The sequence below is a fragment of the Orycteropus afer genome, unplaced genomic scaffold, assembly GCF_000298275.1.
Source record: "Orycteropus afer afer isolate SDZICR_OR568_19922 unplaced genomic scaffold, OryAfe1.0 scaffold00130, whole genome shotgun sequence".
In the NCBI taxonomy this organism is placed as follows: domain Eukaryota; kingdom Metazoa; phylum Chordata; class Mammalia; order Tubulidentata; family Orycteropodidae; genus Orycteropus; species Orycteropus afer.
The window spans coordinates 1,821,605-1,834,660 of NW_006921717.1; the positions used below are offsets into that span (position 1 = coordinate 1,821,605).

A 13,056-nucleotide genomic window follows, 5' to 3' on the forward strand; every position below is an offset into this window, starting at 1 on the left:
GCCGGCCTCCAGGGCCAGCACGGCGGCTAACGCGGCCTCAGCAGCCGCCTTGACGCGCCGCCGCACGGCCTCCACCTGCGCCGTCTCCCCCAGGCCGCACTGGGCCAGCGCCGCCTCCAGCGTCCTCGGCAGGGAGCTATGGTGCCGCAGCGGCCGGTCGCCACGGCCCACGGCGCACACCACCTGGGCAGGGCATGGCTCAGGGGCGCGAGAGGGCCCTTCTAGGACCCCCGCCCCAAACACCACACACACCTCCCCTAGAGGCAAGACCCAGGCCAGGCCCCTGGCCGACCACTCCAAAAGCTCCGTCCCCTAACTTGCCTTAAACTGCACAAACCACCCACCCCTGTCTCTCCCCAGACTCCCAGGCCCAGCTGGGGTTCCCTGCTTCTAGCTGCCTGGGGCCTGTACCACGTGCCTAGCATCCCCTCCTGGGAGTTGCCTCAGGGCAGGGACCAATCCCCCTCAGTTTGCTGCAGAGTTGTGTACCCAGGAGGGTACCTGTCACAGGGCTCCAGGCACTGGAGCTGGTTGGGGACCCTGGGTGGGTCTCGTGTGAGGTCAAGATCTCCCTGGGAAGAGGACTGGCCCTGGGTCCTGGGCCTCAGCTGGGGGCTGAGCACAGGGGCAGGGCCTCCCCATGCAGGTGGGATGCAGGAAGGGTTGGAGGGGAGGGAGAAAGTGAGACCTAGGAGCGCCCCCACACACACCCAGGCAAGCAGGAGCCCTCGAGATTTTGTCCTCTCTTCTCTGCCCAGAGACTGCCCAGACCTCCTTGGCAGGTGAGTGGGGCTGCTCTGGGGTGTGGCGGGCAGGGCCTGCACCTGGCTCAGGGTTTGCTCACCTTACTCAGCAGGGGTCTGTCACCCTGTGTGCGACACACCACTGCACAGATGCGAACAGCCAGCTCAGGGCCGGGTGGGAAGCTGTCTGTGGGGAGACAGAGGGCCTGAGCCCAGAGCAGCCAGAGGCCAGGCCCCACCCTCGCCCCGGGCCAGTCCGGGAGGCTCTCACCTACGCTGGGCAGCCGGACCGACGGGCACACAGCTTCCACCAGGACACCCTCCTCTTCCTCCAGCTTCTCCAGCAGCACCAGCACCGTGTCCACCACTGCGCCCACCTCTGCCCTCGGGTGTAGACGCAGCGCCTGCTGCCCTCGCCAGCGCCAGCCACTGAGCTTCACGGCCACCTGCAGCAGAGATGGTAGGGGCCCTCCTCACCACCACCCGTGTGCTTGCAGGTGGGCTATTCATACCCTAAACCAAACTCATTGCCACGAGTTCATTCCGACTCATAGCGACCCCCACTGGATTTCCAAGGCTGTCAGTCTTGAAGCAGACTGCCTCATCTTTCTCCCTCAGAGAGGCTGGTGTGTTTGAACCGCTGAACTTTTGGCTAACAGCCAAATGCCTTAACCTCTGCATCACCACAGCTCCTTGCTCACATCCCAGGAGTCAGTAAACTGAGGTGAGAGGACAGGAATTGCCACAGCAAGATGGGGCCGCCTTCCCAGCAGGACTTGGGAACCATCCCTGGGGGGCCCGTCCTCCGGGCAGCTGCCGGGGCCTCAGGGTGGGCAGGGGCCTGTTACCTGCAGGGCATCCCCCAGGGCTTCCGAGTGCAGAAAAGCCCCCACTTCCTCCTTCACTAGGGCCTCCTGGCCTTCTTTGCCATTCAGCTCCACCAGCCGCAGCCCTGGGCTGGCCTCCCCACCCCGCAGCAGCCCCGGAGGCTTGTAGGTGAAGGCCAGGGTTGCTGGCACGGCCACGCCCCCCTGCTGGGCCAGCAACCGCCTGGTCAGCAGCCGGTCCTCCAGCAGCCGGGCCAGCTCTGCTGAAGAGCCTGTGGGGCAGGCCAGGTCACGGGCTAGTTCCGCTGCCTCTCGACCCCAGCCGGGCCCTGGCCCCAGGCCTGCCAGGAAGTAGGTGGCCCGGCGAGGGGGCACAAAGTCGTCCAGGAATGTTAGGCCCCCTGCGTGGAAGCTCACGGCCTTGGAGACTAGCAGGACCGCCTCACCCGGCTGCCCGGTTGCGGGCACCTTTGTCAGCCAAGCAGGGGACAGGCAGAGGAGCATGTTTCCTGTGGGCAGAGGGGGACAGGCGGCTGGCCAGGAGACAGCTAATGCCCCCAGGCCCTCCACCTCCAGCCCTGGGCCCCAAGGAGTTGGGGGGGGGCAGCTGTTTCCAGAACCCACCCCCACCCAGAGCAGGGCAGCTGCCCACTGGAATGCAGGCTGTTGCCAGGGTCCGTGGGTATTTTGGGATGTGGCCGGGCTGGGGCAGGGCTGCCCTTTCTGTGGAGGGGGTGGGGGCACTGAGGCACACACTCACCCGGGCTCTGGACCCCGCCCTCCAGCAGCACGGACAGGAAAGTGCTCGGGGATCCCAGGATACATAGGGTCACCTCTGCCCCGGGGCGGCCTCAGGGGAAGAGAGCAGGGCCCAGCTCACCAGGGGGTCCTCACTGTCTCTCTGCTCCCTCCCTCCATCCCCTGTCCTCCCTCACCCTTGGGCCCTGGTCCTTCTTGGGATTGAAGGTGAGGCATAAGGGGGGTGGGCAGGAAGCTGGATGGGGAGCGGGGAGCTGGAAGGCCACTCTCTTCTCTCTGCAGCTGGTTTGGAAGGCTCTGGAGCCTGGAACTCAGACCTGAGTTCTAGTCTGGGCTCTGCCTGTTGCTGTGTGACCTTGGAGGAGCCACTGCCCCTTTCTGGGCCTTAGCTTCCCAGTCTGTACAATGGGACCAACTGGGCTTCTCATGTATTCCTGCTGTGAACCCTCTGTGTCAACACTCCTTTTGTAGTCACTTGTCATAGCCACCAGATAAAGCGGGGTGCAACTGGGGTCCTAACTCAGCTGCCTCCACAGCCGTTCCCAGGACCCTATTCTGGAAGCATGAGCTCCTCAGGACATGGCCTGCAAACCCCAGGGCTGGATCTTTTGGGGTGGGCGGGAGACTTCAATCTCTGCGTTAATTGGTGCCAGGTGCCCTTGGAAACGTGGCCTGGCTGGCTGCCTGCCTGGGGTGCCTGGCTGTGGTGCTTTCTTTTCAGATAGACCCAGAGCCGGGGAGAGGCCGCCCTTGGCAGGTACCCCCTGCCCCCTGGAATGGGAAGCAAGCTGGGTTGAAGGCCTCCCCTCCTCCCTGGGCTGCCCCCTCCCGGAGCCCTCGGGCACCTGTGCGGGGTGCCTGACTGCGGTCCTGGGTCTCCGGGAGGCCAGCGTGCTGCAGGCAGCTTTGGAGGAGGTTATAGTAGGAGGCTGTCCAAGCCCGTGCCGTGGCCCCCTCGGGGGAGCCCTTGCAGTCCAAGCCCACGTCCGGGCGCCACGGGCCGGGGAGGCAACCTGTGGGTGGCAGGTCAGAGCCCCCTCCCCACGGGCCCTCCTGGTCCTCCAGGTCCTTAGTGTCCAGGGGGCTGTCCCAGCTGGGACACAGCGGGTCCAGGGAGAGCTGAGGGGCAGAAGGGGCAGTGCTTGGGTGGGCTGGGCAAGGGGGCGCATTGGGTCACCCGGATCCTCCCCCGGCCCCCCAACCTTGAGTTATGTTTGGGATGGACACTGTCCAGAGGACTAGGAGGGGCTGGGGTGGGTGGGGGGTGGAGGCTGGTCACCGGGTCAGGCTTGTGGGAGTGCTTTGTAAACTGTTAGGGGCAGCGCCCCGGGTCAGGGGAGGACAGCTGTGGCCTGCTGGTTGGACCACTGGGTCCCTCCTCCCACACAGGCTTCGCTTTGGCCTGAACCTTTTGTCTGTTTTGTTCATCGATGCAGGCCTGGAACCTCAGACCATGCCTGGCACACAGGAGCTGTTCCAAAAATGTTTGTTGAATGAAGACTAAATAAACGGGCACCAGCTAATGATGCTGGTCTGCTCACTGCTCTCTGGGCCACGGGGCCCATCCTGGAGTTTTATGAGACCATGTCCCAGAGGCTCACTGCGTGCTCAGCCCTGTGCAGGCTTGGGGGGACAAAGGCAGGTGCCTCTCTTTTGAGACGTTTCCAGTCAAGGAAATGCTTTCTCTTGGTGACATCTTAGCTCCTGCCTCTCTCTGAGACTTGGGGTGGCCATACCCTGGCTGCCACCCACACCAGGCTGTCGGAAGCTCCCTGTGAACATAGATGGGGACACTTATTCCTTGCTGGTCCCCGGCCTGGAGCGGGAGACCCAGCAGCTGGGCACGTTGCCACCTTGGGCATGTTGCAAGGCCTCTCTGGGCCTTGTGGGTGCCTGGTGCCTGCTGGGTCCCATCCCAGGGTGCTGCTACTGCTTGGACTAAGATCACCTTGATTGCTGAGGACAGAGTGCTATGGCTGGGGGTGTGGGTAGAGGTCTGGGCCTCAGGCCTGGGCTTGAATTCCAGCTTGTCAGAGCCAACCTCTGAGCCTCCACTCTGCTTAGAAAGTGGGTTCCCTGCTGTGTCCCCAAACCTAATGCTACTGGGTGCACAGTAGGTGCTCAGGATGTGTGACTGCATGCATGTGGGAGGGGACAAACACTGCCTGCTTCCCAGGGCCGGAGGGGAGGAGAGGCTGCTTCTCTTAGAGAGGTGGGACCCCCAGGGGGCATGAGCTGCCCGTGGGTCTGAGGTGTCTAGAGCAGCCCCAGGGTTAGGCTCTGGGTGCCAGGCACTGCCCTCTGGGCCCTCCCTCTGTCCATGGTCTTGGGCCTTGGCGGGGAGGGACCACAGGGAACTCACCATCTCGCAGGTGGAAAGGCTGAGAGACTGATGTCAGAGGCAGAGAGACAGAGAGAGAAAAGGGGGGGCGTCAGGGCACCCGGTTCCCTACCCACCACCCAGCCTCAAAGACTTTGGAGGTGGACAGGTGGCCGCCACTGTGCCCTGTCCTGACCCAGCTAGGAGGGTTCCAAGGCTGCCCCGCCCCCACCCCTGGGGGCGGAGGGATCTCTGTGCCGGGACCTCCGTGGGTCCTGCACCCCTGAGCTCACAGACCCAGGGTTGCCGGGGGCTGGCACAGGAAGGGGCGTCCCAGCTCTGGCTCAGCCCCTGCAGTGTGCGTGTGGGGGGTTGTCCCCGGTCCCTGGGGGGGGGCGGCTGTGCTCAGGGTCCCCGGCCCCGCGCCTCCTGCCCCGGCAGCCCCCCTCCCTGGCTCGCCCAGGCGGGAGCCGGAGCCGGGGTACCTGCGGGCGCAGCGGCTCGGCGGGCGGTGAGGCTCGGCGGGCGGGCAGCAGGTGGCGGGTGACAGCGGCGGCACAGTGCTGGGCTGGGGCTTGCAGCAGCCTTTTATAGCCGCGCCCAGGGCATGCCCAGTGCAGACGCGGGCTGGCGCTGGCCGACCGCGGGGTCAAGTTTTAGCAGGTCCGCCGTTTGGCGGGACAGGCAGATCTGACCAGCCCGGCTCCCTCCCGCCAAAGCGCTGTCAGCCAGTCCTGAGACGTGGGGTCGTGGGGTCGTGGTAGACCAGGAGACTTCAGGTCAGGGGCTGGGTGCAGTCAGGAGGGACAGAGAGATTCAGAGGGACAGATAGATGGGGCATCTTCAGAGACACGAAGTCCCCAGGGCCAGGTACAAAAGAGCAACGACTGTCTGAAAGGGTCACAGAAAAGGGTCTGGGGTCAGGGGAAGACAGAACCAGGGCTAAGGACAGAGGGACAGTTCAGCCTGAGAGAGAGGTGGGAGGGATAGGAAGAGGAGGGTGGAGGGAGGGGCAGGGCGAGCCAGAGGCTGGCACCGGCAGATACTGGTACTAGGACCCGCCCTTGGGGGTGGGGTGGCCCCAGGAGTGGGTGACGGGACACACAGTGGGGCCTGACCCTGGCCCAGGTCCTGGTCCCTAAGTGCCCACAGCCGTCTGGACACCAAGTGCTTGGCCCCATTGCAGATGCTGTCGGAAAGGTCCTTTTCTCTGGATCAGCGTCTGGGGGCCCTTGCCAGAATGGGAGCATCTCCATACAACCGCCTATGAGGGCAGTTCCAGGTCCCAGGGACCCCCTCCGGCCTGTAGGAGGCCAGGTGGGGGTGGCCAGGCCCACTGGGATCCCAGGGGTCTAAGCACGGAAGGGGGGTGTCTGCAAGACCACCTCCCCTGGAACACGCAGGTCAGCTGCACACCAGTTACACCCACAGTCTCCACAAGGCACCATACTTCCACCCAGTTACACCCACCCAAGCACACAAAAGCACACACACCCCAAGAGACCTGACTCAGCCACACACTCACCCAAAGAAACACACCCTCTCTGGGTGGCCCACTCCTTCTCTGACGGTCCTTGGAGCCCTGTCCTCTGTGAACCTCTTGGGCTTGGTGAGAGGACTAGGTGGGGTGCTGGAATGCATGAAGCCTGCCAGCCCAGGAGCCCCTGCAGCCCTTGTGGGGGTGGAGGGCCAGCTTTGGGCCCTCTCTGGCACTGTGTACAGAGTAGCCTCTGGGAGTCCACCCCTGCCCCCACTGGGGGGCACCACCAGGAAAGAGACTTAATCCGGAGTCTCCCACCCTGCCCATATCCCCTGCAAGGCTTTCTGGGGCTGCTCTGGGCTCTCCCAGCCCCAAGTCCCTACAAATCCTTCCCTGTAGCCACCCCCTTTCCCTCCTCCTTCTCCTGAGATCCTTGAGCTGCTGCCTGGGTGGCCTGAGAGCCAGTGGATCCCACAAGGGGGGGGGGGCAGGGGAAGTGCCCTGAGATCACCCAAAGAGCATGAGGTTAGACAGTTAAGCTACATGGGCTCTGGGAACCTCAGTTTTCTCATTGGCAAATGGGAATCACAATGCAAACTTAGCCCGGGCTTGGGTGGGCAGGGCTCCTGGCAGAGAGTAAGCATTTGGTGGTATCAGTGGCCATGTCACATGCTTGTTCTGGGCACTGTGGTATTTGGCCACAGTTATTCTCTGCCTTTTACAGGTGAGGAAAACAAGGCTCAGAAAAGTGGTGTGACTTCCTCAAGGTCACACAGCGGATCAGCTGGAGTTGAGGTCTTTCCTCTGCCAGAGCCTGTGTGAGGGGCTGTCACCTGCCTCCAGGCCCTTGCCGAGCACAGTGCTCCGTGGGGAGCAGAAGGCCACAAGTGTCTGCTGGCTGGCCCCTTGGTGCCCTCCACTGCCCCACCCGCTCCCTGCACACACACACTGTGCAGAGGGCAGTGGCGGTCTGTGCCTGCTCCCAGGCCACCAGGCTGGGCACTGCTGTGCTGCTGGTTGTGCTGTGGACATAGGGAAGGAAAGTCAGGCTGAACAGCTGCAACTCGGGGACTCGGGGCAGGTGGGCAGTCGAGTAGGGCACTCCTGTCCCTGCCACCACAGCCTGGAGGTGGCTGGGGCTGAGCCGAGCCGGGGAGGGGCAGGGTGAGGAGAGGCAGGTCACAACCATTGTGCTGGTCACTAGGCGGTGGAGTGCTTTGGGGACTGGGGTGGGAACGCCCATCAGCCTATTCGTAGAAGAGAACTGAGGGTCCATGAGGGCCTTTCTTTGCAGAGACTTTGCAAGGAGCCTACTACTGGCCTCTGAGAGCCCAGGACGATCAGGGGGACCTCTGGGCTGAGTGGCACTGTGAGCTGGAGACCTCCCCCCCCAAGGCCAAGGCTGGAGTCCACTTGCCCTCGCACCCCTTAGCTTGTGCCTACCCCCATCCCTGTCCCCCAGAGCTGCCCCTGGCAGATAGGCACCCCGGGGGCCACCCCAGCTTCCGTCCCTGCAGACTGAGTGCTCTCGGGCGCATGGCTGCCCTGCTCTGAGCCTGTATCCAGGCAGGTCTGTAGGGAGCTGGGCTGCAGGCACACCATCGTTTTGTGGAGCTGTTCTCTGTACGAAGGCACTGCCCAGTGGTCAGTCTGCCTAGCTGTGCCCCTGCCACCACTGGGGGGCACCACGGGGGAAGAGACTTAATCCAGATTCCCCCAGCACAGGCCATATTCCCTGCAAGGCTTTCTGGGGCTGCTTTTGGCCGCACTGCTGTAGGGGACTAGTGCAGCCCCGTGGGGGCACCCACTGAGTGGGTACAGAAATGCTGGCATGAGGAGGGAGCCGTCTGGCCTGACCCCTCAGCCTGGGCTTCCCACAGAGACGGCTGAGAATGGGACCTGCAGGGGGCGCTGTCCAGAAAATGCTTCTGGGAACAGTGTCAGCCTTTGCTGGGCCCAAACGCAGGGGCCCTGCTGGAGACCAGCTGTCCCCAGGGTCTGTCCCCAACATGACCCACTGCCACCACTTGGTGGAATCGCAGACCAGGACTGTGCAGCAGTATCCTCTGTCCCCTACTCTTCAGCAAGCGGTGGGGGAGGGGCCCAGGGCCCCAGAACCGGAGGCAGGCTGCTTATAGCAGACGCCAGGGGCACGTGTCCCACCCGAACCACTGCAGCAGTGCCTGGAATCAATCCCACCCTTAGATCCCCTCTAAAGTTGAGGCAATAGGAACGCTGGTGGTACTGTGCTTAAAGCACTGGGCTGCTAACCAAAAGGTCAGGGGTTTGACCCCGCCAGCCACTCCGTGCAAGAAAGACGAGGCAGTCTGCTTCTGTAAAGATTTACAGCCTTGGAGACCCTATGGGGGTCGCTCTGAGTCAGCACGGATGGCAGTGGGTTAGGTTAGGTTTGGAGAAAGTTGAGGCGTCCTCTCTAGAAGGCACGGAAGATCAGTTCTGCCCTGAGCTGTGCTCCTGGGCTGGGCACCCACCCTCTCTGGGCCTCCACTCCTTTCTTCCTCTATAGCAACTCTCAGGAGCAAGGGCGTCATGGGGCAGGGGATGTGTGAGAAAGGGTTTGATGAACTGTAGGGAAGCTGGCTATTAGTAACCAGCTCCAGGCCCTGCGTGGAGTGGGGAGGGGAGTGGAGGGGCCCCCGCTGCTGCCCACACTCAGAGGCCGGGCAGGGCTGCCAGGGTGAGGGGCAGGAAGGGGAAAGCCGCAGGAGGGCAGGGGTGGGGCAGTGCGGGTGGTGAGGGGCGGAGGAAACTTGTCTAAGGCCCTCCCCTCCTGTGCCTTGGTTTCTCCCAGAGCTGGGAGAAGGGCTCTTGTCTGTGGACAAGGGCTGGGAAACCCCCACCGTCCTCCAGGCCCTAGGCTCCCTGGGAACGGACCGTCTTTCCAGGGCTTGGCCTGGCACTTAGTAGGCACCACATGAACTCAGGCAGAGTGAGTATACTCTGGAAGCCTGGGGCCTTGTCACCAGAGCGTGCTGGATCCGGGCTCACCATGTTCCAGGACCCAACAGGGGATCAGGTCTGCGTTCCAGCCCAGACCTCTTGGGACATTTGGGATGAATACCACATGATGGTCTACCAGTGAACCATGGGCTCCAGAGCCCTGCCAGCTACCTGCCCCCCCACCTGCTAGAGGGGGTGGCCTTGGGAGGCAGCGATACTGGGCACCTGGGAACGGGCACTGCAGGGACACAGCCCGCAGCAGAACCGGCCCGTTGTCCTGGCGATGGCTCATGGCCCAGGCACCCCGGGGCCCCCAAGGGGGCAATTAGTGAGTGTGGGAGGGAGTTTCCATGGTGGCAGTCCCGAGGGGGTGCAGCAGGGCCGAGGGAGGGGGCAACGGCCAGCGGGGCCTTTGTCCTTTGTCCCGGGGACACTGGGCCTTTGTTCAGTTGGCTCCCTCAGAGATTCGGGCCCAGGCCCATGGGTGGGGGGTGTCGACTTGGGTCGGAGCCCCTCACCTCCGGGGGCCCTGAGCTGGCCTGGGGTGGGGAAGGAGAGGAAGAACAGTGGATGGAGCCCCACTTCTGGGCCCTGCACCCATCCGGGGAGCAGTCCTGCAACAGGTGTGACAACCCCACCTGCCCCAGAGGCTGAGGCAGGGCTCTGACAAACACCTTGCTGTCACCACTAGGCAGTTTCTTGGTGCCCCACTAGGCAGTTTCTTGGTGCCCCACTAGGCAGTTTCTTTCTTTCTTTTTTTAATTGTGATTTGGGTGAAAATTTATAGAGCAAATTCACTTTCCATACAGCAGTTCACATACACTTTGTCTCATGACATTGACCACAATTTACCACAATGCAACAGCTCCCCTCCCACTTCCTCCCATAGTACCTCTTCCCAGTGTCCATCCCTCCATGGACTCCTGCCCCCTAAGCTGTCTCCCTGTGCATAGGCAGCCCTTCTTTATCCCATGATTGTTCTCTCCAAGGAGTGTTACCTACCTCAGGTAAATGTTCAACTCATATGTCTATTATTTGGCTGGAAACCACAAGTGTGGGTTCAATTCCAGACCTGAAGGGCAGCTAGGGGCCATAGTCTCAGTGGTTCCACCAGGCTCCATTGGACCAGCAAACTTGGTCCCCCCACCTTTTTTTTTTCTCCAAATGAGTTTGAGATTTGTTCTACTTTGTTCTCCCTCTCCATCCAGGATTTCCTACATAAATCCCCTTTCAAGTGCTTGACAGTAGTAGCCAGGCACCATCTAGTTCTTCTGGTCTCATAATCGTATAGGCTGCAGGTCTATGGTGTATCAGTCGCTAGGACTAATTGTTTCCATGAATTTTGGTTTTCTTCATTCTTCTTTGCTCTGGACGAGGAGAGGCCCATCATTGCATCTAGATGGCAGCTTGCTAGCTTTTAAGATCCCAGTTGCTACTTGCCAAAGCAGGAGGTGGAACAATGTTTTGTGTAGTATGTTACGCCAATTGAGCTTGATGTCCCCTGTGACTATGGTCCCGAGCCCACAGGTTCAACTACTCGGTCCCTGTAGGTAGCTGGCTGTGACCAAGCAGTGACCACAACCTTCCCCTTGTCAACTCTACTATACACCTGGGAATTCAGATCATTCACACAAACTTATAGGACCATTGTCTACTTGGCAGTTTCTTGGTGTCCCTGGATGGGAACCAGAGCTGGGCTAGGACAGGGCGGGGCTTTGAGGGGGGGAAGGGGCATCTGAGTCACCTTCAGGCTTCTGTTCAGTCAGATTTTATTCCAGCCCCCCATGGAGGCCCACCCACCAGCTGCCCTCACCCCATCTTCAACACATGCGGGAGCCTGTGCCCCAGGATAGCCCCTTCCTTCACCTCTTGTCCAGTATGGGGTCAGAAACGAATCTGTCCGTGAAATGGGGGCCCCTTGTGATATTGCCTCAGAAACCCAAGGAGGGGTCACTATGAGTCGGGTCCGACTCGACGGCACATAACGTAACAGCCCCGCTAGAAAAGGAGCTGAGGGGAAGCTGACCCCCACGTAAAGTGCGGTGCCCACCTGTGGGGCTGGCCATTCAGGCCCTCAGGCCGGAGCCCCAGAGTCCAAGGAGCCCTTAAAAGCGCGTGTCCAGGAAGGAGGTGGAGCTCCGATGGGGCCTGGGGGAGCCCTCCAGGGGGGGGCCCCGGGCCCGCGCCAGGAGTCCATGGAACGTTTTGCCGCGGGTCTGGGGCTTGCGCCGAGGCACCCTGGGCTCCTCAGGGGGCTGCACCACGATGCGGGGCACCGGGGGGCCAGGCTTGGAGCCCCCCTGAGCCCCTGCCAGCTGCTGGGCCTCGAAGATGGCTGGGGCTCCCGCAAGGCGGGCCTGTGGCCGAGGTGGCGGTCCGGGTGCTGACGTGGGCAGCTGGCCCAGTTGGGCGCGGATCTCACGCTGTAGGTCTCGTTCAGACAGGGCCACATTGTGCACCTGTGGGAGAGGCTGATGCCGAGGTTGCCCAGGCTGGCGGGGGAGGGGGCAGCGGGAAACCAGGAGGCCCCCCTCGGGCAGGCAGGACACAGCCCAGGAAGTACTGAGGGCTGAGGGGCTGACAGACATGCCCATGAGGGGGAACCACAGAAAGCCACTGGAGGCCTGAAGCTTTCACACTCTCTCCAGCTCAGGGGCAGGAACTGAGCGCCCCACCGCCCGGTCCTCACTCTGGTTTCCTGCTTCGTGCCTCAGTTTCCCTACCTTGCAACAGGGGCTGGGGCACTGCACGGAGTCGGCAGGAAGTACCCACCTGGGACATGAAGACCTCCTCCTGCAGCTGGGCCGGGGAGATGGTTCGAAGGGCACCGAGTGTCTCCAGGAGCCCCGGGCAGGCCAGGCGCTGCTCGGTGGTGCCCAGCGCCAGGCGGACCAGTGTCAGCCCCACACGGAACAGCACCTTTACGCCTGCAGGCCAGGGGCCCCATCAGTGGGAGGCTGCCCGGCCCCTCCTCCTGCTGCACCCAGCCTGCCCACAGGCAGACTCCTCCCAACCACCTGCAGCTCGGGCCCCCCAACCAAAGCCTGAAGGGCCAGAGGCTCCTGCGCTGGCCGGCAGTCTCAGCAGCCCCAGGCAGCTACAGGCAGTGTCCCCTGCCAGGAGCCAGGAACCACTGACAACCTTCAGCCTTCTCTCCCAGAGCCTGTCGTCTTGTCCCTACGAGGAAAGTTCGGGTGGGTGCCCTTTCCGGCTCGTGTCTCTGACCTCTGATTCCAGGTATAGCTCTTTACTTCTAAGTCAAAAGCATAGCGTGTGTGTGTGTGCATGCACACATGCACACACACGTGCATATACATGTCCACACATGCATGCATGTGTACACATGTCCATGTAGGCCTACATATACACTGATGTGCCTGCATGCACATACATGTGTGTATACACATGTGCACATGCATGCCCATGCATCTCCATGTATGCACCCATCTATGAGAATACATGTCCATATATGGACGCTCACACACATGCCTACAGATGTGCATGCACAAACACACATGTGCATGGATGTCTGCAGATATGCAAGTGTGCACACGCTTGAACAAACAAGCACATGCTGTACACACTCATACACACTCACATGTCTCTACATGTGCACAGAGGGGCATGTGTGATCCTGAGCCAGTCCCACTTTCAGAGCCTCAGAACCCTTTCCTGGCAGATTTGCTGGAAAGAGCAACTAGGGAAATAGAGAGACTTGGGACAGGTCAGTCCTGACTACTGATGTCGTTATTAAAGACAGCTGTGGCAGGGCTTGGGCCCTCCTTGCCACTGTGATGGGAGAGTCAGGGATCATTTCGGCCACCCTTGGGGTCTTGGCTGGTGGGGATGTGACATGTAGTTGGTGACATGACTGCTCCACGGCTCAGTAAATACAGTAGTCTATTTCCACCATCTTTGCAGTGCGACCCCTGGACACCCCATGTAGATGAGAGGGAGATTTCTATG

At 61.7% G+C, this 13,056-nt stretch overlaps 2 protein-coding genes across 2 annotated transcripts in view; both read right to left on the reverse strand.

Annotated features, from left to right (window-relative positions):
* CARNS1 (carnosine synthase 1) overlaps positions 1–3,442 on the reverse strand; it is a 6,066-nt gene extending 2,624 nt beyond the window's left edge. Inside the window, exons 1-6 of the mRNA XM_007944944.2 lie at positions 3,175–3,442; positions 2,331–2,420; positions 1,592–2,079; positions 1,015–1,189; positions 845–930; positions 7–183 (exon numbers count right to left, since the gene is read on the reverse strand). Of these exons, the coding sequence (XP_007943135.2) occupies positions 7–183; positions 845–930; positions 1,015–1,189; positions 1,592–2,074 (921 nt within the window). The 5' untranslated portion in view covers positions 2,075–2,079; positions 2,331–2,420; positions 3,175–3,442. The remainder of the gene's footprint in view (positions 1–6; positions 184–844; positions 931–1,014; positions 1,190–1,591; positions 2,080–2,330; positions 2,421–3,174) is intronic.
* A 7,753-nt stretch (positions 3,443–11,195) lies between these two features.
* TBC1D10C (TBC1 domain family member 10C) overlaps positions 11,196–13,056 on the reverse strand; it is a 5,281-nt gene continuing 3,420 nt past the window's right edge. Inside the window, exons 8-9 of the mRNA XM_007944945.1 lie at positions 11,863–12,017; positions 11,196–11,549 (exon numbers count right to left, since the gene is read on the reverse strand). Coding sequence (XP_007943136.1) covers positions 11,196–11,549; positions 11,863–12,017 — 509 coding nt within the window. The remainder of the gene's footprint in view (positions 11,550–11,862; positions 12,018–13,056) is intronic.